Here is a 20,484-nt window from a genome sequence, read left to right on the forward strand (position 1 = left end):
CCCAGAGTTCAAGCCCCACAACTGACCAAAAAAAAGACCTCTTGACCTCGTGATTATCAAACAATAAAGAACACAGGAAACACTGGAAACCTTTCCTACTGCCCCTGCTCAGTAAGCACTTTTCCTGTTAGTGTGAGTTTCCTGTCACAGACACATCTGTGGGTTGGTGTGAAATGGGCTGCACAACTCCCTGCACTCCGTGTTTTACTCATGGCTGAGTCGTGGGTAGCCTGTCCTTGGAAACTGAGGTTGCTTTCGGTGTGACTCATAACAGTAGTCTCTAGTCCAGCCCCACTGGTCAGATCTTTCGACCTCAAAGGATCTATTTTGAGATCACCCCTCTGGTCACTATCTCCACCTGCTGACCCCTGTCCACCCTGTGCCAGGTCTGATTGGCAGCTGTACCAATTCAAGTTACGAGGACATGGGGCGCTCTGCAGCTGTGGCCAAGCAGGCGCTGGCCCACGGGCTCAAGTGCAAGTCCCAGTTCACCATCACGCCGGGCTCCGAGCAGATCCGCGCCACCATCGAGCGGGACGGCTACGTGAGTGCCCACGTGCCAGCACACCTCCGAGAGCGTGCTTCAGGGTGGGACAAGCCGCGGCCTGTGGCTGCACAGTGCTGGAGGCTGCTCCGGTGCCAGGAGAGCCTTTATCCTGAAAGCTGCCCTCCTCTTCCCCCCGCCACCAGCCTGCTCCTGACCGTCCCCATTCCTTTCTTGCTGCAGGCAAAGATTCTGAGGGATGTGGGTGGCGTCGTCCTGGCCAATGCGTGCGGCCCTTGTATTGGCCAGTGGGACAGGTGAGTATCATGGGGATGGAGTGAAAGCTCTGGAACTTGAGGGAAGATGGTGGGGAGGGAGGAGACTCGAGCCTGAGCCCCTAGCTCCAGGGGCAGCCGTACGATGGCAGCCTTTACCGGGCAGGTGGGCTGAGTGAGTGGGTGAGCCTGAAACCCAAGTGGTCAGGGAAGCCAGCAAGACCACAGTGGACGCTGCTGGTGGTTCTGAGGGGCAGGAGAGGCCATGAGCTATGGCATGGGCCATAGGGACCCAGCCCATCTGGCCACGGTGGGCCACATCATAGCACCAGATATCCCAAATTCTGTTCCTGTTGCCCTGCAGGAAGGACATCAAGAAGGGGGAGAAGAACACAATTGTCACCTCCTACAACAGAAACTTCACCGGCCGCAACGACGCCAACCCTGAGACCCATGCCTTCGTCACATCCCCAGAGGTGAGGGGCGCGCGGCCACGCTCCAGCCGGGGCTGCTGAGCAGGGCTCTGCCGCCCGCCAAGGGGCCACCTAAGTGCCGGTCAAGAGCCAGGCCCTTCCAACCCTCCGGCATTGTGCTCTGTGAGCGGTTGCCACCTGGGACTCCCCACATCGAGGAGCTCATGCGGCACAGTGGGTGGCTGTGCGCGTGGGCGAGGCGCTCGCCTCCCTCGCCCCTGAGCGCTCCTCACCCCTTCTCCCTCTCGCCTTTCTCTTCCTTTCTTGTTCTTGTTGCCCACACGAGCTTTCAACTCCCGGGCTCAAGTGACTCTCCTCCCTCAGTCTTCTGAGTAGCTGCAACTGCACATGCTCACTAGGGCACTTGGCCCTAGTTTCTAGGTTCAGTGAACTTGGCTTGATGTTCCTGTGGGCAGAGTCAGCGTTGGTGGGTTGTTTGCCTCCACTCTGGCTGGCACCCGGCCTGTGCCTCGAGTGTTTCTATGCGTGTTCCAGAAATGCCTGTGCTTACTATGAGAGAGGGGATACCCCTTCCACATTCTAGGCGCTGCCCATGCAGCAAACCGGCCATCTCTGCAGCATGTCTGCCAGGGCCTGCCCCTGCCAGGGGGGTCAGGAGCCCCGGCGGTGCCTCCTGCCCTGCGGGAGCACGCTTAGCTCAGGCCCTGGCAGCAGAGCGCGGGACCAGGTGGCCTTCAGTTCCCGAGGCCTCTGCATTCCCAGCGGCCAGTGCTTGTATCCAGTTCTGCAGCTGCAGCCTCCAAGGAGAAGGGGGGAGGGAGAGTGGAGATTCCCCTCGTTCTCTCCTCCGCATGGCTGAGGTTCTGGAGAGCAGGATCAGCGTGGTGTTCGGTGCTCATCGACAAACTGGCCTCCTCCGTTTCAGATCGTCACCGCCTTGGCCATTGCAGGAACTCTCAAGTTCAACCCGGAAACTGACTTCCTGACGGGCAAGGATGGCAAGAAGTTCAAGCTTGAGGCTCCCGATGCGGATGAGCTTCCCAGAGCGGTGAGCCGACGGGGCTGTGGCCGCTCAGGAGCCGGCGAGGGGCGGCTTTGCTTTTGAGAACAAAAGAGCTCTTTTCTCCTTTCTCTGGGGCACCGAGAAGCTTGCTCCCGAGAGCCACCCGCATGGGGATGAGGCTGTGGTGAGCAACGTGTCTGTGTCCCTTGCTTCAGGAGTTCGACCCCGGCCAGGACACCTACCAGCACCCCCCCAAGGACAGCAGTGGGCAGCGGGTGGAAGTGAGCCCCACCAGCCAGCGCTTGCAGCTCCTGGAGCCCTTTGACAAGTGGGATGGCAAAGACCTGGAGGACCTGCAGATCCTCATCAAGGTCAGTGTGGGCTTGAAGCGGGGCGGGAGGGAAAGTTGACTGTGGAGGAAAGGGCACCACGGGCCAGCATGTCACTCCTCCATCTCCAGTGAGCAGAGCTGCACCTAGCTAGCCCAGACAGCAACCTTCAGGTGTGGACAGGAGAGTGCAACACAGGCTGCCCACAGGGACACGTGTGACTGCCCAGGAGGCGTCCACCCCTGGCTGACAAAGTCGCTGCTTCCTGTTGTCCCTGATTGGGCTGTCAGTGGGTAGGTCCTGTGATGGGAAGGCAGGCAGACACCATTTTTAAGGTAGCCATGCCAGACTTTAACCTGTGTGCTTACTGAAGCTCCTGATTGGTCACCAGCCAGTTCCCAGGCGTGTCCCCAGCTCCTCTCATGCCTGGCTTGAAGTTCAGCGGATCTTCCACCCTGGCTAGCTCTTAGCCTAGGCCTGGAGGGTTAGCAAGCAGAAGCCCCTGTCCTGGGGCTGGAAAGGTGGCTTAGTGGTAGAGTGCTTGCCTCACATACATGAAGCCCTGAGTTCAATTCTTCAGTACCACAAAAACGAAAAGTTGGAAATGGTGCTGTGGCTCACAGTGGTAGAGTGCTAGCCTTGGGTGAAAGAGGTCAGGGACAGCGCCTAAGCCCTGAGTTCAAGCCCCATGACCAAGCAAAACACTCCACCTGTCCTCCCTGTAGAAGCTTCCCATTTGTGTGGTGACCTGCCCCATGAGAGCGTGTCCTACTTTAAGACTGAACAGCCCAAGGCCTTTGATGAGCTTGTGTGATGGCCTTGCCTGAGTCCCCTGGGCCCGAGCATTGTGGCAGTGCCAGAGCTACTGCCCCGAACAGCTGCTTATTTCCTTCACCACCCCAGCCGCATCCCAGCCCCTTGTTTTCTGTGCCTGCCTGCCCCAGGTCAAGGGGAAGTGTACCACTGACCACATCTCAGCTGCTGGGCCCTGGCTCAAGTTCCGTGGGCATCTGGACAACATCTCCAACAACCTGCTCATCGGTGCCATCAACATTGAAAATGGCAAGGCCAACTCGGTTCGCAACGCCGTCACCCAGGAGTTTGGCCCTGTCCCCGACACTGCCCGTTACTACAAGGTGAGCCACCTTGGTGGGATGAGGCTTAGGTTGCAGAGAGGCTACCAGGGATGGTCCCAGGTGCTGGTCCACCAGGGTGAGGCCTGGCACCCTTTGGTGGCTAGGCAAGCAGAGTGGGGGCTCTAGAGTGGGGGCAGTTCCCCGAGCCTATAGCGCTGGCCCTGTTGTCTATCCACTATGCCTGCACTGTGGCCTCCGCCCACCACAGATAGTGCCAGCTCAACTACCCCTGGGCAGCAGACGAGGGCCGGCTCCTCCAGCCCTGGACCTCTGTGCCCTCCTGCCTCCTGACCCCAGCCCTGCTTGCTTGACAGAAACATGGTATCCGGTGGGTGGTGATTGGAGATGAGAACTACGGTGAGGGCTCAAGCCGGGAACACGCGGCCCTGGAACCTCGCCATCTTGGTGGCCGGGCCATCATCACCAAGAGCTTCGCCAGGATCCATGGTGAGCTAGAGCCTGCACTCGGGATCCACAGCCCGCACAGCTAGGTCATACACCTGCAGGGCTGCTGGCCTGGTGCCTCGTGCCCAGCTCTCAGGCTGCGTCTGCAGCTCCTGTGTTCACCATGGCCCACTGTCACTCCCAGGCTCAGGCAGGTACTGCCCCAGCCCGACCCTACAGCTTCCACTAGGGCTGATTGTGCTTCCAAAATTGCACACCTGAGTGCTGGATTCCCCTCGCTGGGATTGTGTCTGTGGGAAGGCCTGCCACGCATCTGCTCCACTGCGCACCTACTCGGGTGCCTGACGAAAAGGGACTCAGCTGTTGTCAGTTCAGTCACAGCAGTGGGGCCCCAAGTGGCTGCAGAGGAGGCAGCTCCCAGCGCTGGGGAGCCCTGGCAGCAGTGCCACTTGTTTACTCCTCCTTCCAGAAACCAACCTGAAGAAGCAAGGCCTCCTGCCCCTCACCTTTGCGGACCCTTCTGACTACAACAAGATCCACCCTGTGGACAAGCTGACCATTCAGGGCCTGAAGGACTTTGCCCCTGGCAAGGTCAGGGGTGGGGGAGGTCGGGGCTTTCCTGCATGGGTGGGTAGGGCTAAAGAAGCCGCTTTGCTTCCCTGCCTGCTGCAGCTGGCCCTGCCCGCATCTCCTGTGAACTTTGTTGGTCACGGGGCATTGAAGTCAGGGCCTGGGTGCTGTCCCTGAGCTCTTTTGTTCAAGGCTAGCGCTCTACCACTTTGAGCCACAGCTCCACTTCTGGCTTTTCTGCTGGTTGACTGGAGATAGTCACACATTTCTACCCAAGCTGGCTTTGAACCATGATCCTCAAATCTCAGCCACCCGAGTAGCTAGGGTTACAGGGGTGAGCCTCCAGCACCTGGCTTCCTGTGAACTTCTATTCCAGTTGTGGAGCCCTTAAGTCTCCAGGCCGACAGGAAAACTCCTTCCCAGAGCTGAAGGCCAGCTCTGGGCCCCAGCGCCCAAGCATTAACCCAGAGCCCGCTAGCCTCTCCCCAGTGCCACCCACTGGGCTTCAGGGGTCCCCTGTGAGCTGTTACCCAGGCCCAGACTTGGCCTCCATGACCCAGGACAGTGCCCTGCCCCTCCTGCAAGATGTGGTCTCCATCTTAGAGCACCTGCCAGTTTGCACCCACACTTCCTCTTACCTTGCAGCCCCTAAAATGTGTCATCAAGCACCCCAACGGGACCCAGGAGACCATCCTCCTGAATCACACCTTCAACGAGACCCAGATTGAGTGGTTCCGTGCGGGCAGCGCTCTGAACAGGATGAAGGAGCTACAGCAGTAAGGATGGGCCACACTGCCCAGCCCGCGGCCCCCGGCCCCCGCGCTGCTGTTACACAGCGGCCCCTCATCCATCAGCAGAGTCGGACCTGGCCCTTCCAGCATGGCTTCCTGCTCCAGGATGGTGTGACCAGACACTCTGTTCTCCCCACCTCAGCCCACCCACGGTGCGAGGAGGAACCCATGCTGGGGGACCCTTTAATCTCCTAGCCTCTGCCTTCCCCCATTTAGTTTGGTTCAGATCTTGAGCAGCCTCATGCAACTATATTTATTTTTGATGACAACACTCCCCTCTAAAAAAGTTTTTATTCTGCCTTATCATTTCATTGATGGTTGAAGGATTTAGAGAACCATCTCTTCTTGTAAAAAGTTAAGATGTGCTGGGAGTGGAGGTGCACGCTTGGAATCCCAGACCAGTGTCTGAAAAAAGAAAAATAAGAATCGGAGTTCACTGACTGTTCCTGTGTGTGGCTGTCTTGTTTGTCCTCTCAAGGGCCCAGGCTGGTCTTCTGGGCGGAGGTCAGCGGAGGCGCGGTGACCACAAGCCCATCTGTAGCCCATCTGTGCAACAGACCTCAGCCAACGGCCTCCCGTACTTTTTTTTGTTTGTTTGGTCGGTCGTGGGGCTTGAACTCTGGGCCTGGGCGCTGTCCCTCAGCTCTTCAGCTCAAGGCGAGCGCTCTACCACTTGAGCTACAGCGCCACTTCTGGTTTTCTGGTGGTTTATTGGAGATAGGAGTCTCATGGTCTCTCCTGCCCGGGCTGGCTTTGAACCGCGATCCTCAGATCTCAGCCTCCTGAGTAGCTAGGATTACAGGCGTGAGCCACCAGCACTCGGCAGAGAAGTCCTGTCTCCAGGTTCCTGTGACTTTAGTGTCACTCCCCTGGCATTAACGTGCCAGGCAGGCAGGGTCACAGCCCTCTAGTCACCCTGCGAATGGGCATAGCCCGTCCTAACAGACTGGCAAGTAATGGCTCCCAAGATTATGCCACATATGATCTCGGCCCCTTCAGCACAGGCTGCCCCACATCCCATCACTGAGCTGGAGGCCTGGCAGGCTCCGTGGAGGCCCGTCCCCAGGACCAGTCAGGTCTCCTTCCTTCCACCTTGGTCTCCGACTCTACCCCACCAAAGCCCTCCTCTTGGAGGCTGGCTTCCTCTAGAAAGCTCCGCCTTCCAATGTCCAACTCAGCGTGACTGGCAGCCTGGGCCCAAAGCCGCTCCCAGGCTGCCACACTCTTGTGTTAGGGAATCACCGAACTTGGCCAGCCCAGTCTGGCAACCCCCAAGTTGAGGACGTGTAGATTATCTCCACAAGTGAGTTGGGACAGATGAGGTAGCTGTGCTGTCCCAGCTTGGCAACTTAGCCTAGATCAAGGGCATTTGCTGGTCTTTTAAGTCGTTGTACAAAGAGGTTTCTATTCAACGCGTTCTCCCCAGTTTGGGGGGGGAGGGGGTGACTTCCAGCCCATGATGCCACTGTTCCTTTAATTGAATGTCTCCTGTCATTAAAAGCTAGAGCCCACTGGATGAGGCTGGGGGTTTAACTTGGTGGCAGAGCGCTCGCCTGGTATGGAAAAGGCCCTGGGTTCCATCCCCAGCGCTGCAAAAAGCCGAGTGTCAGTCCAGCTGGAGGAGCAGCGGGTCAGGATGGTGGGGGGCACATGGTAGCACTCCTGGCCCCAGCAGTCTGGTTCTGGGTGGCAGATGATGACTCCTACTTTCCCAAGGCCAGGGTATTCTGCCAGCCAGCTGAGGCTAGTTGCTGGTCCACCAGGAGAGAAGACCTAGGCCTGGTTCACTGATGGAGCCCTGGAAAGCAGAGAGAAGGCGCAGGGAGTTTAAAAGTCACTCAGGCCTGAGGCCAACAAGGATCATACCCAGCAGTACTGGCAGAGTGGAGCGGGGGCGCACACAGCAGCCACGACACGATTGGGGGCCGCACCATGGCTCCTGGCTAGCACACTGGGGCAGATGGGCACTGAGACCGCCCTTCCCCCAGCTCTGCGCTCCTGCCGCCACAGCTAGCTGCGTGAGTGCGGCCACCAGGCACACGTGCAGGGACAGCCCACGGGGAGGCTCTTTGGGAGGCCTCCTCAGTCAGCTTTGATCTCACCCAGGCCACCCTGCGCCTCCCCATCCAGCACTGGAGCTGCGCCTCCCCATCCAGCACTGGAGCTGCGCCTCCCCATCCAGCACTGGAGCTGCGCCTCTTGGGGGCGGGGGGCCGTCTCCACCATCATGGCCGCTGTTCCCTTGCGCTCCCACTATGCGGAAATGGGCAGGCTCGCGGGCGAGAAGTGACAGGAGGCAGCCCGTCCCCGCACCCCCACACCCAGCGCTCCGTCTCACCACAAGTGTGTAGGGAGCCTCCTTCTTGGGTGGTTCCTCACTGGATGACGTGGCCTCGGCCGAGCTGGGGCCCGTGGGGGACGTGTCCACAAAGCTCTCATCCACCACCCGGAAGCGGATCTCCTCCCCCGTGTCCATGTACAGGTCATGCGCTCCTTCCTCCGTCTCATACTCCCACACCCAGACCTGCTCTGCTTCATCGCTGGTGCCCAGGGTCAAGGCCATAAGCAAGCCTCGGGAGAGGAAAGGGGACGGGAGGCGTCTCAAGTACCCAACCCCAGGCGGTCACGTGGAAAGCAGGCCCTGGCCCCACAGGGAGGGCCCGTCTCTGCCAGGATAAGACCTCGGGCCAATGCCGCTTCAAAAATGAGAAACGAAGCCGGGCGCTGGTGGCTCATGCCTGTAATCCTAGCTACTCAGGAGGCTGAGATCTGAGGATCGCGGTTCAAAGCCAGCCTGGGCAGGAGAGACCGTGAGTCTCCTATCTCCCAATAAACCACCAGAAAACCGGAAGTGGCGCTATAGCTCAAGTGGTAGAGCGCTCGCCTTGAGCTGAAGAGCTGAGGGACAGCGCCCAGGCCCAGAGTTCAAGCCCCATGACCGACAAAAAAACGAGAAACGACTGAGGTGCATACACCTTCCCCCAACCTGACAAATCTGGCAGGCAGGCAGCTCAGAGACTTTCCCAGGGATAAAGGCATGGCTTAAGTGTTAGAGCACCTGCTCAGAGTGCAAAGCCCTGAGTTCAAATCCCAGAAACAGCAACAAGTCCGGTTCTCAAAAGATTACAGGGGAGCAGGACGGACGGACGGACGGACGGACACACACGGACACACACACACACACACACACACACACACACACACAAGCAGGCTGGGCCAAATTCCACTCACATACAACCCTGCACGCACGCGCATGCACACGCGCACATACACACACACACGCACGCAGGCTGGGCCAGACCTGCCAAATTCCACTCACAACCCTGCACACACACACACACACACACACACACACGCAGGCCCTGCTCTCCCCAAGCCTGACCAGTGGCGGCTCAGCCAGGTAGGGCCCCCACTGACTTCCCCCAAGTCCTATGCCAGAAGCCCCACCAAGGATCCACACTGCCCTCTAGTGGCATTGCTGCCACTGGACTCTGCCTCCTCTGTGCCAGACCCCTGCTGGGCACTGGGAGGACACTTGTGACAGGATGAGGTCTCTTCAGTGAGGGCTCTCAGTAGGCAAGGTGAGGGCTGGGCTGGGGGCAGTCCAGTCCAGGTACCTGAGCTGGAGAGCGTGTTCTGTGAGGGGAACACAGGTTACACCCCCAGGGAAGTAGGGGTGAGCCAGCCAGGGTTAGCCTCCTGGGGAACGAGATCTTGAGCCACTCCCATGGAGAAAGCTGAGCGAAGTGACTGGGGAGTGGATGGCAGCACACCCTGAAGCCGGGCACAGGCCAGGGCTAGCACACATGCTGCCCGAGGGAGGGAGCCAGTGCGCAGGCCAGGGCTAGCACACATGCTACCCGAGGGAGGGAGCCAGCGGGCAGGCCAGGGACCCACTTTTCCTTGGGAGGATACAACTTGGCGGGCTGCTGCAGCGATTCTGGGGGGATGAGAATATCATCGAAGAACCCTAGAGAGACTGGGAGAAATGAAGAAGGTGACAGCAGGGGACGGACAGACAAAGGAGGAAATCTGGACACTCAAGCAACCCCTCCAGTGCCACCCAGACAGCGCCTTCCCCCCCTCAGAGCCCCATACACCAGGCGTGAGCAGTGCTGGGCAAAGCCCTGGGCACACGGGCCCCAGATGTTTGATGGACACTGCATACACCAAGGCAGGAGGGGGCTGGGGGCCACTTGCTCAGACTCGAGCTGGGCACCTTGTTGAGACCCAGCCTTCCCTGGTGGACAGCAAGACCGCCTGACCCCGCGCCAGAGGTTCCCCTGAAGGGTCACTTACCGTGCACGCCCTCTGGGCTGCAGCCCTTGATCTTCCCAATCAGAATCTCATCCAGGAACGGGTGGAACACCACGTAGCGGAAATGGACTGCGGATGGAGGGGCGGGCAGGCATGGGGGGACCCGTGTGGCGTTCTGGCATCCTCCCACTGCCAGCCCGTGACCCTCATCTCTGCAAGGTCATAGCTTGGTCCCCAGAAGGCACCAGTAGCAGCTGCCCTAGAACTGAGGGCTGGCTTCCCAATCCATCTGGGAAGTCCCTGAGCCAGGCTGTGGGCCACTGCCGATACCAAAGTCAATTCCAACTTACCTCCAGCCTCTCCTTTAACTTTTTTTTTTTTTTTCGGGGCAGCAAGACCAAGGCTTGAGCTCAGGGTAGGGGCTGTCCCTAAGCTTTTTTGCTCAAGGCTGGAGGCTCACCATTTGAGCCAAATCTCCACTTCTGGTCTTTTGGTGGTTAATTGGTGGTAAGAGTCACATGGACTTGCCTTCCCAGGTTGGTTAGGAACCATGATCCTCAGATCTCAGCCTCCCGAGTAGCTAGGATTACAGGCGTGAGCCACCCATCCCCTGGCTAGCCTTTCAGTTCTGAAAGGGCAGACACACCAGACAAAGGTAAACCAGAATTCAAACAAGTTGTCTCCTGCTGCCTGGCAAAGCCTGCCCCGGGCACAGCTCTGCCCTGAAACTGGATGCGAAAAATGGGGGAGGAGGAAGAGCAGCGAGCAGCAGAAATGCTGTTCCCAGGCGCTGCCCTAGCGCGTCCCTGTCACCTGACCCCAGGAAAAGACCCACGCAAGTATTTTCCTCAGCCGACCAGGAGCCCTCCCGAAGCCACTCAAGCCACCTGTTCACCGCCCCTCAGCGAAAGCTCCAGAGCAAAGAGAAGCTGTGGCTGCCGCTCGCCAGCCTCTTGTCACCACCCATCTGTGCCACATGTGGCATTTCCACCATTCCAGCCACACAGCTGCTCTGCCATGCTCTGCTCTGCCACGCGCAGTCTCCAAGTCCTTCCCTAAACATGGCCACCGGGACAACCTGCGTCCTCAGATGGCCTTCTCCCCCAAACCCAGACTTCTACCAGATCCCCCCCCTTCCCACAGAACAGGACCACTGCTTCCGGCCTGTGCCACCTGCCTGCCTGGGCACCAACAGGAAGGAGAGATGAGAGCCCCGCCCCGCCCCCCTCCCTGGGCCTCAAATAGCGGCACCTGCCGCTGCCCCCTCAGCCACAGCAGCCGGGGTCCCTGCCCTTGCGATGGAAACACCCGGTGCCCCGCTCCATCCAACGTTCAGCTCAGTTTACTAAATCCTCACGGGGCCGCTGCCAGGTTTGTGCCAGGCCTGGCTTGGGCGCTAGGCTCACAAAGGCGGGAGAGCACATAACCCAGCGTGCAGGAAGCCGACTGAACACAGGATCTGAGAGCAGGTAGGGGTGGCCTCGTGTCTGGCGGATGAGTGGCTAAAATGTGGGGTGTATACACAATGGACTGTCAGCCTTGCGAAGGAAGAGGGCTAGGAATGTAGCACAGTGGTAGTGCACTTGCCTAGCACGCGTGGGGCCTGGGGTTCCATTCTCCAGCTCTTTTCTCTCCTCCCCTCAAAAAAGAGAATTTATTCTTGAGGGAAAGTTTCCCCAGAATAAGTCTGCATTGGTAACCAGCCAATGTGTGTCTGCTGCATGCCACTGAATTATCCACTATGGTTAAATCCACGATGGTTAAATTGCTGGGCTCACCTGTAATCCTGGCTACTCAGGAAGCTGAGATTTGAGGATCAAGGTTCAAAGCCAGCCCAGGCAGGAAAGTCCATGAGACTCTTTTTTTTTTTTTTTTTGGGTCCGGTCGTGGGGCCTGAACTCTGGGCCTGGGTGCTGTCCCTCAGCTCTTCAGCTCAAGGCTAGCGCTCTACCACTTGAGCCACAGCGCCACTTCCGGCTTTTTTCTTTTTGCTTGTGGTGCTGAGGAATCGAACCCAGGGCCTTGAGCATGCAAGGCAAGCTCTCTACCACTGAGCCACCTTCCCAGCCCCATTAACCACCAGAAAACCAGAAGTGGTGCTGTGTCTCAGAGTGGTAGCCTTAAGCAAAAGAGCTCAGAGACAGGGCTGGGAAGGTGGCTCAGTGGTAGAGCACTTGCCTTGAATGCCTGAGGCCCTGGGTTCGATTCCTCAGCATCACATAAGCAAAAAGAAAAAAGCCGGAATGGTGCTGTGGCTCAAGTGGTAGAGCGCTAGCCTTGAGCTGAAGAGCTGAGGGACAGTGCCCAGGCCCAGAGTTCAGGCCCCATGACCAGACCCCCGCCCCAAAAAAAAAACAGAGCTGGAGGCATGGTTCAAGTGGTACAGTGGCAGCTGAGCAAGCAAGATGAGATAGTAGGAAAGGAACCTGGAGTCACAGGTCAGTCTTGGAGCAGCAGAGCACCCGATTCCACGTACAGAGTAACAACTCATCCAGGACACGGAGCCTATCCGAGACCCTCGCCAAGGGTCCGGAGCTAGACTTCAAATCTAGGTGCACAGTATGCGCTGCCATGCGGTGCTCAGCGCCTGGCCCCTCATCCTCCGTGAAACAGAAAATGTGGAGACCTTGCACCGAGTGCCAGCAGCCACCCACTGCACGGGCACACGGTCCACTTCCCTCTGTTTCCCCTCAAGTCCCGGTACTACTGCTTGTGAACTAATTAAGTCTCTGATGCCTAGGCCACCCCAAGCTGTCTCACAGCATGTTCCGGAATGCTCAGAACCAAGAGAATGACCAGTGGACTGTAATTGCACTCAACTGCAAGCTTGTGTCTTAGAGCCTGTTAAAGTATTTGCTTCCCTCTTCATAAGCTGATCCAGCATGCCCAGGATAGGCTGAGACTTGTTTCTAACCAGTGTCCAAGTGAAAACCTGTGTACCTGCACTATGACAAGCCCTGGGTCATCTTAGAGGTCTTCTTACCATTTTTCTTCTTTTTGTTTTTTGGTGTTTTTCGTTGTTGTTTTGGCCAGTACTGAGTGAGGTTTGAATTCAGGGTTTTATGCTTGCTTGGCTGGTGCTCCACCACATAAGCCATGCCTCCAGCCAGACTTTTTGCTGATTATTTTGAAGATAACAGTCTAGTGGACTTTTCTGCCAGGGCTGGCCTTGAATCACAATCTTCTAGGTATCAGGCTCCTGAGTAGCTGAGATTACAGGTCTGGGCCACTGGTGCCTGGCATCTATATCCTCTGACAGTTCAGTCTATGCAGCACCCCACGGGCTCCCAGGGAGGAGGCCTGGCTGCTCCTACCCTCCTGGCCAACAATGGGAGTCCTGTCCTCTGTTCCCTAACCCTGCCCTCAGCCACATGACCTGCTCTGGCCAATAAGGAGGAAATACACAAGGCTAGAGAGGGGCTTATGCCCTGAGTTTTGATCCCTTGAAACCACTGAGCCCAATATGGCCTACTGAAAGGCCCCTGGGCCAACCAGAACACAAGGCCATCCTAGGCCCTGAGGCCCTGGCCCAGCTATCCCACTGACCCACAGAACCCGCAGACAGCCCAAACCAATGAACACTCGCCTGGCGCCAAGGCCCTGCCCTAGAAGCCTTACCTGCATTTCCTCCTTCAGCCCTGCAAGCAGTACTTAGGAGGAAACAGAGGCAGAGGGAGGTTACCTATCCATTCAGGGCACACAGCTCGTAAAGTGGGAGAGCCACTCTTTTAACCGTGGTATCCTTCTGTCCATCAAGGTCCTCATTCCTGACAGGCCTGCGCTTCGTCCTCCCTCTGCTCCTCTTCCTCCCTCTGCTCTCTAACCCAGCTCGGGCCACTCCACCAAGTCTTCAGCAGTCTGGCTCAACTCCCACCAGGCAAGCAGATGAAAGCACAGGGGCTCAGACCTGGAGAGGCCCTGACCATCTCCAAGGCCACTTTCTGTGTCTTACACATGAGGAAACCGAGGCATAGAGAAGGCAAGTCTACCCATAGTCACGGAGTCAATTCCCAGCAGCGTCAGAACGGGGGTCCCAAGCCAGGACTCTCACTACCAGAGGCATTTCTGAAGCTACAGCAAACAGAGCCTGGTTGGGAGCTGGTGGCTCACACTTGTCATTCTAGCTGCTACTCAGAAGGCTGAGATCTGAGGGATGCAGTTCAAAGCCAGCCTGGGCAGGAAAGTCCGTGAGACTCCAATTAACCACCAGAAAACTGGAAGTGGAGCTGTGGTCCAAAGTGGTAGGGATGAAGAGCTCAGGGACAGTGTCCAGCCCGAGTTTAAGCCAAACGATGGACAAAGAAAGGGGGGGGGGGGGGAGATTGGGCTCTAAGGAACGCAACACCCCAGGAAAAGAAAGGTACCCACCTTTGGTGTGTGACGCGCCATCCCCCGGGAACACATAGGCATCCTCCAGCTTGGTGATATCGAATAAACAGATGCAGAGACCCACGTTGTACACAACCTGGGTGCACACGTGCACACACGGTGAGAGCCCAGGCCACCTGGGCCGAGGCCCTCACAACCACAAGCAAACTCTGAGTCCCTTATCTAGACGGTATGAGCTGGGGCTCTGCACCAGAGACCGGGCAGGAGACCTCAGCAGGACGGGGAGCCTGCCGGGTGCGTGGGGCGACACACCTGAACCCCCGCTCCCAGGGAGGCAGAGGCAGGAGGATCCTGTTTGAGGCTAACTTGGGGTAAAGTTCGCATGAAAAGCGCCGGGCGCGCGTGGCTCACGCCTGCGATCCTGGCTCTTCAGGAGGCGGGGACCGGAGGTTCGAGGCCTGCCCGGTCAGGAGAGCCCACCAAGCACCGCCGGGCCCAGTACCTTGTTGGCCAACTTCTTGTTCAATTCCTCGGCGATGGAGTCGTTGAGCTTCCTCTCAAACTGCCAGGGAGGTATCCGCACCGTGTCCACCATCTCCACCAGGACAAACATGGCGGCCTGCGCCGGGGGCTCTGGGGACCCCGGAGGCGGCCCTGCGCCGGGGCCCGGGGCGCGGGGCCCCGAACGCCGTCCGCCCGTCCCGAGCACGCGGAGACGCCGCCCCGCCCCGCCGCCGCCCCAGGCCCGCAGCGCAGGGGGATCCCGCTGAGCGCTCCGTGCGGGCCCGGCTCCGCTTCCGAGGCGGGAGGAAGCCTCCACCCCGCGACGACTGGGGCTCCGACGCCGCGCCAGCGCGCGCGCCGCCGGCCAGCGACACGCACCGCACACCCGCACGCCCCGGCGGGGTCCCACCACAGTGCGCGAGATTCCGAATCTCGTCGCTTCCGGACAGCGGACCAATAAGAACATTATTCCCACCCCCGGAAGTGGGGCGTGACTGCCCACTGGCTCCTGCGCAGGGAGGAGGCGGGGTATGGGGACTAAGAGGAGGGGCTTCCCTCTACAGGCGGTAGATCTGACAGCTCATTGCTTCCTGGTTGCTAAGCGACCTGCGCTTGCTTGAATGGTGCCACGTGGGTTGCAAGGCGTCCTTCGCATTCTTGCCACGCAGGAACGTAACACTGCTTAAAACCATCAGTACTGGCGGGCGCCAGTGGCTCACGCCTGTAATCCAAGCTACTCAGGAGGCTGAGATCTGAGATTCAAAGCTAGCCTGGGCAGGAAAGTCTGTGAGACTCTTTATGTCCAATAAACCACCAGAAAACCCGAAGTGGTGCTGTGGCTCAATTGGTAGAGTGCTAGCCTTGAGCTGAAGAGCTGAGGGACGGTGCTCAGGCCCAGAGTTCAAGCCTCACAGCTGAAAAAAAAGGGGGGGGGGAGCTATCACTTTCTAGGATAGTGTTTTGTATCTTCCTTTAGATGGAGTAAACAAGGATGCATTCATTTGCCAAGAGTCAGTAAACTTAAGATCTTTGCATTTGATCGCAACACATTATATCGAAGGGTTAAAGTTTTGAGGCAGTGTCTACTTGCTGCTTGTTTAAACTATCAGCAAATTGTCTAGCAGAGCAACACATGGTGATAATCCAAACACCTGGTTGATTGTGTGCCTTTATAGCCCTGCAAATCTTTAGCTGGGGGCTCTCTTCCTAGGCTCCGCTGTGTCAGAGTGTAGGATGAGGCCCGAGCTGCAGCCCATTTAAATAAAACCTTAAAACAGCTGTAAAGTCTGACTCTCGGTGGTCTTCTTGGTGGGGGGTCCTGCGACCTGGGCACAACAATATCTCGATTTAAAATTGCTGGATTCTGGGGCTGGGAAGGTGGCTCATGGTAGAGCGCTTGCCTTGCATGCCTGAGGCCCTGGGTTCGATTCCTCAGCACCACATAAGCAAAAAAGAAAAAAGCCTGAAGTGGCGCTGTGGCTCAAGTGGTAGAGCACTAGCCTTGAGCTGAAGAGCTGAGGGACAGCGCCCAGGCTCAGAGTTCAGACCAGACCCCCCCCCCAAAAAAAATAAAGTAAAATAAAATAGCTGCATTCAGTGTCACATGCTTGAAATTCCAAAACTCTATGAAAACGGGGAGATTAGGAGCTCAAGGACATACTGGGATACATAATTAGATCTTATCACAAATAACTGAGTAAATAAATGTTATATAAGGGCTAGGGATGTAGCTCAGTGATAGTGTGTGCCTGGTGTAGGCAAGGCCCTGGGTTCAATCCCAGCACTGCAAAAAATAAAAGTGATAGTTTGGGACAAAAATCTAAGTGTTGTAGCAAATACTTATAATCCCAAGACTTTGGGAGGCCAGGTAGAGCTACATAACAAGACCCTGTCTCAACAAACAAACAAAAAAATCAGGGAAGGGGGGCTGGGAAGGTGGCTCAGTGGTAGAGTGTTTGTCTTGCATACATGAGGCCCTGGGTTCGATTCCTCAGCACCACATAAGCAAAAAGAAAAAAGCCAGAAATGGTGCTGTGGCTCAAGTGGTAGAGCGCTAGCCTTGAGCTAAAGAGCTGAGAGACAGCGCCCAGGCCCAGAGTTCAGGCCCCACAACTGGACCCCCCCCCAAAAAAAAAAAAAATCAGAGAAGGAAAGTGTGAGAAAAACTAGAGAGGGAGGGGGTAATGATGTTTGGCAATAAATGTAATCACTACCTTACATATGTAACTGTAACACTCTGTACACCACCTTGACAAGAAAGTTAAATAAAAATGATAATAAAATGAATTTGTTTAGGGCTGGGAAGGTGGCTCAGTGGTAGAGCGCTTGCCTTGCATGCTTGAGGCCCTGGGTTCAATTCCTCAGCACCACATAAGCAAAAAGAAAAAAGCCGGAAGTGACGCTGTGGCTTAAGTGGTAGAGTGCTAGCCTTGAGCTGAAGAGCTGAGGGACAGCACCCAGGCCCAGAGTTCAGGCCCCACGACCGGACCCCCAAAAAAAAAGAAAAGAAAAGAATTTGTTTAGAGAGAAAAAAAACCAAGAATGATATTGAAGCTGGCCCCTGTGGCTCATGCCTCTAATCCTAGTCACACAGGGAGGCTGAGATCTGAGAATTGTGGTTCAAAGCCATCCTGAGCAGGAAAGTCTGTTAACACTCTTTTTTTTTTTTTTTTTTTGCCAGTTGTGGGGCCTGAACTCTGGGCCTGGTCGCTGTCCCTCAGCTCTTCAGCTCAAGGCTAGCGCTCTACCACTTGAGCTACAGTGCCACTTCCGGCTTTTTCTGCTTATGTGGTGCTGAGGAATCGATCCCAGGGCCTCATGCATGCAAGGCCAGCACTCTACCACTGAGCCACCTTCCCAGCCCTGTTAACACTCTTATTTCCAATTAACCAGGAGAAAAACTAGGAGTAGAGCTGTGGTTCAACTGTTAGAATGCCAGCCTTAAGTGAAAAACTAAGACAAAGTCCAGTTAAGGGAAGCCAAGGCCCTAGATTTAAGTCCCAGTTCCTGCATTAATAAAAGGTATTGGAGGAGGGTTAGGATCCAACTTCAATAGCTGCCAGTTGAACTAAGTCCAAAACTGCTTTGGTAACACATAAGGTTCTGTAGGATCTGTCTCCTACCCACTCCTGTCCCAGGCTAGCCCGTCTTCATTCTGATCACTAACATGTCCTTAGAGAATCCAATAACTTGTCCAACATCATGAACTAGTAAATGGTAGAAGTGAGCTCTGTCTAAATCTCCACACTACACTGTTAAAGTCAGAGCATGTAGAAAAATATTGTACTGTGTTTTAACCAAAATAACAATGTGTGTGTGTGTGTGTACTGCTACTGGGGCTTGAACGCAAGACCTTAGCTTGGCTTTTTCAGCTAAAGGCTGGCACTTTACCCCTTTCTGCCTGGGCTGGCTTTGAACCACAATCCTCAAATCTCAGCCTCCTGAATAGCTAGGATTGCAGGCCTGAGCCACCAGAGACTAGCTCAAAATAACAATTAAAGGACATCAAAGGATCTTTGAGGTAGATGACAGAGACACTTAAAATTGGAATGCTTTTTCAATTAGTCAATTTTCTGACTTTACAAGCATGGAACTCTCTCAAGACAGCCTGCAGTACTACTGAATTTGACCTTCCTTATCTATGTGGGTCAGTCCGCCTCTGCTAGGAGTCGAAGAACAATTCCCTTTCAGCTCTTTCCCTCACTATCCCCTAATGTCATTCCCAGGACACATTCAGGAACAGCGCTAGGAAATATTTCCTCATTCTCTCAAATCTTCCTCACTCTTTAAACCTCAATCTCTCCTCAAATCAATCTCTCTCTCTCTCTCTTTCTCTCTCTCTCTCTCTTTTCCCAATTCTTTGCATCTATCTTCCCAATTCTTTGCTTCTTTAAATTCAGGCTTGTCCTGAACTGGGCTCAAGCATATCTTTCTGCCTCAGATTCTCAAGTACTGGATATTGTGAACACACACTTGCTTAAATATCTCAAATATTCTCCCTTGATTCTGCCCCACTTCTACCGCTTTGGTTCAAGCCTTTTCGGTGTTCTTCTAGAGCTTAGTCGTATACTCTGCCTGGCCTGTTTCCCTGAGAGTGACCTCCACATGTTCAAAAAAAAAAAAAACTTTCCTGAATAAGGTTTTTACTCACCCAAATAAATCCAAACTGATCTCAATCTTTCTCTCCAGCCTCCTCCTCCCCTCCCTCTGTGTGTGTATGTACTGGGGCTTGAACTCAAGTCCTCATGTTCTTACTGGGCTTTTTGCTCAAAGCTGGCACTCTACCACTTGAGCCATAACTCCACTTGTGGTTTGTTATTTGGAGATAAGAGTCTCATGGACTTTCCTGTCCTGGCTGTCTTTGAGCTGCGATCCTCAGATCTCAGCCTTCTGAATAGTTAGGATTACAGGTATAAGCCACCAGCGCCCACCTCTTTTCCAGCTTTTTTTTTTTTTTTAATTTTTTGCAGTTGTGGACTTGAATTCTGAGCCTGGGCAGTGTCCCTGAGCTCTTCAGCTCAAGGCTAGCACTCTACCACTTGAGCCACAGCACCACTTCTGGCTTTTTCTGTGTATGTGGTACTGAGAAATAGAACCCAGGGCTTCACGCATGCTAATCAAGCATTCTACCACTGAGTCACCTTCCCAGGCCACTTCTAGCTTTTTCTGTTTATGTGGTGCTGAGAAATCGAACCCAGGGCCTCATGAATGCAAGGCAAGCACTCTACCACTGAGCCACCTTCCCAGCCCCTAATTTCCACCTTTCTTGCTGTTTAGTTGGAGATGAATGTCTATCAGATTTGTCTGCCTGGGCTGGCTTCAAGCTGGATCCTCAGATCTCAGGCTCCTGACTGAGCAGCTGCAAAGAGAGATGAAGTAGATTATTCAGTGTCATACAGCTATAAAGTAGCAGGCTCCACCACCCCTGACCCTACCACTGAGCTATGCAGCCGCTGGGGCATTCTCCTGAGGGCAGCAAAGGGAAGCCTTAGACCAAAACAAGGAAATGACAACGTGACGCCCTCAGAAGAGACCAGGGATGGGACAAGGCCAGGAGTAGCTTGTACTGTGGTCTCAGCCAGTGAAGGCCAAATGAGGCTGGCAGCTGGGGGCAGAGAAGTTGGGCAGAGTCCAGGGGTCTCTATGGGACAGGCCATTGCCTGCGGGGTTCAGCCACCAGCCAGGTGGTGAGCCATTCACCAGATGGGAAACTGGAGGAGAGCCAGGCTGGGCTGCGGGGTACACTGGAGGCCAGTGTTTCAGGGTCCCAGCCTTCCCTGCTGGTATTCGGCTCTCCGGTCTAGAAGAATGATTTGTTGGCACATTGGTTTACGCTATGGTTGGAATGGAGCAGGCCGCTTTGCTAATCCTGCGCATTACTCCCGGAAGGGTTGTAGTGACTTACAAAGACTCACAAACCACTTAGTCTACAAACTCCACGAGAGAAGAGGCCTTCCTGATGGAGTTCCTCCCCGTCCTGTGGCCCTCACCCAGAGCCTGGCACAGGGCCCAGGTTTGTAAATACTGGTTATTTGAACAGACAAAAGGGTAACATATTACCATTGCCAAGGGCAGAGGGGACAGAGAGAAAGAGGGCTGGGAATGAATCAGGCGGGCAGGGAATTCAGAGAGGAGGTGGAAGCAATGGCGCTCCCACGCCACACAGGAGCTGAGGAAGCCCAGATGAAGCCAATGAACTTCTATGCCCCGTTTCCTGCCCCTCCCCCCCCAGGCCTGTTCTCTCCCTGCTCCCAATCCTGCAGAATGGAGACTGTCCACAGCTGCGTGAACTTACACACACCTGTGTGAGCTGACACACACCTGTAATCCCAGCACTTGGGAAGCTGGGCAGGAAGATCAAGAGTTTCTTTTTTGTTTTTTGTTTTGTCAGTTGTGGGGCTTGAATTCTGGGCCTGAGCGCTGTCCCTCAGCTCTTCAGCTCAAGGCTAGTGCTCTACCACTTAAGCT

At 55.7% G+C, this 20,484-nt stretch overlaps 2 protein-coding genes across 5 annotated transcripts in view; one reads left to right on the top strand and one right to left on the bottom strand.

Annotated features, from left to right (window-relative positions):
• Positions 1-20,484, top strand: part of Aco2 (aconitase 2) — a 59,779-nt gene that overhangs the window by 33,514 nt on the left and 5,781 nt on the right. The window contains exons 10-19 of one of the 4 annotated variants that reach the window (XM_042697867.1): positions 387-544; positions 728-801; positions 1,124-1,235; positions 2,119-2,241; positions 2,412-2,567; positions 3,470-3,661; positions 3,976-4,108; positions 4,536-4,657; positions 5,282-5,412; positions 11,154-11,165. In XM_042697867.1, coding sequence (XP_042553801.1) covers positions 387-544; positions 728-801; positions 1,124-1,235; positions 2,119-2,241; positions 2,412-2,567; positions 3,470-3,661; positions 3,976-4,108; positions 4,536-4,657; positions 5,282-5,412; positions 11,154-11,157 — 1,205 coding nt within the window. In that variant the 3' untranslated portion in view covers positions 11,158-11,165. Of the gene's footprint in view, positions 1-386; positions 545-727; positions 802-1,123; positions 1,236-2,118; positions 2,242-2,411; positions 2,568-3,469; positions 3,662-3,975; positions 4,109-4,535; positions 4,658-5,281; positions 5,772-7,720; positions 7,752-11,153; positions 11,166-20,484 lie in introns of those variants that run through there. The other 3 variants (XM_042697866.1, XM_042697868.1, XM_042697865.1) reach the window with 3 other exon arrangements.
• Positions 6,183-14,666, bottom strand: Polr3h (RNA polymerase III subunit H). Its single transcript, XM_042697870.1, has 6 exons — positions 14,516-14,666; positions 14,053-14,149; positions 9,727-9,813; positions 9,343-9,406; positions 7,766-7,967; positions 6,183-7,225 (listed from the first exon to the last, which is right to left on the bottom strand). The coding sequence occupies exons 1-6, from the start codon at positions 14,624-14,626 to the stop codon at positions 7,172-7,174; spliced, it is 615 nt and encodes a 204-aa protein (XP_042553804.1). The 5' UTR covers positions 14,627-14,666; the 3' UTR covers positions 6,183-7,171.

This window comes from Dipodomys spectabilis, unplaced genomic scaffold, assembly GCF_019054845.1.
Source record: "Dipodomys spectabilis isolate Male_0828 unplaced genomic scaffold, ASM1905484v1 ptg000230l, whole genome shotgun sequence".
NCBI classification, from domain to species: domain Eukaryota; kingdom Metazoa; phylum Chordata; class Mammalia; order Rodentia; family Heteromyidae; genus Dipodomys; species Dipodomys spectabilis.

What these genes read in the sequence shown, in the direction of transcription:
- Polr3h (XM_042697870.1), bottom strand. Translation starts at nt 14,626, where the DNA reads ATGTTTGTCCTGGTGGAGATGGTGGACACGGTGCGGATACCTCCCTGG. An exon ending in ACAAGAAGTTGGCCAACAAG is followed by an intron (nt 14,150 to 14,515) that starts GTACTGGGCCCG and finishes GTGTGCACCCAG; the next exon opens with GTTGTGTACAACGTGGGTCT. An exon ending in CTGCAGCAGCCCGCCAAGTT is followed by an intron (nt 7,968 to 9,342) that starts GTATCCTCCCAA and finishes CCTGGGCACCAG; the next exon opens with CGATGAAGCAGAGCAGGTCT.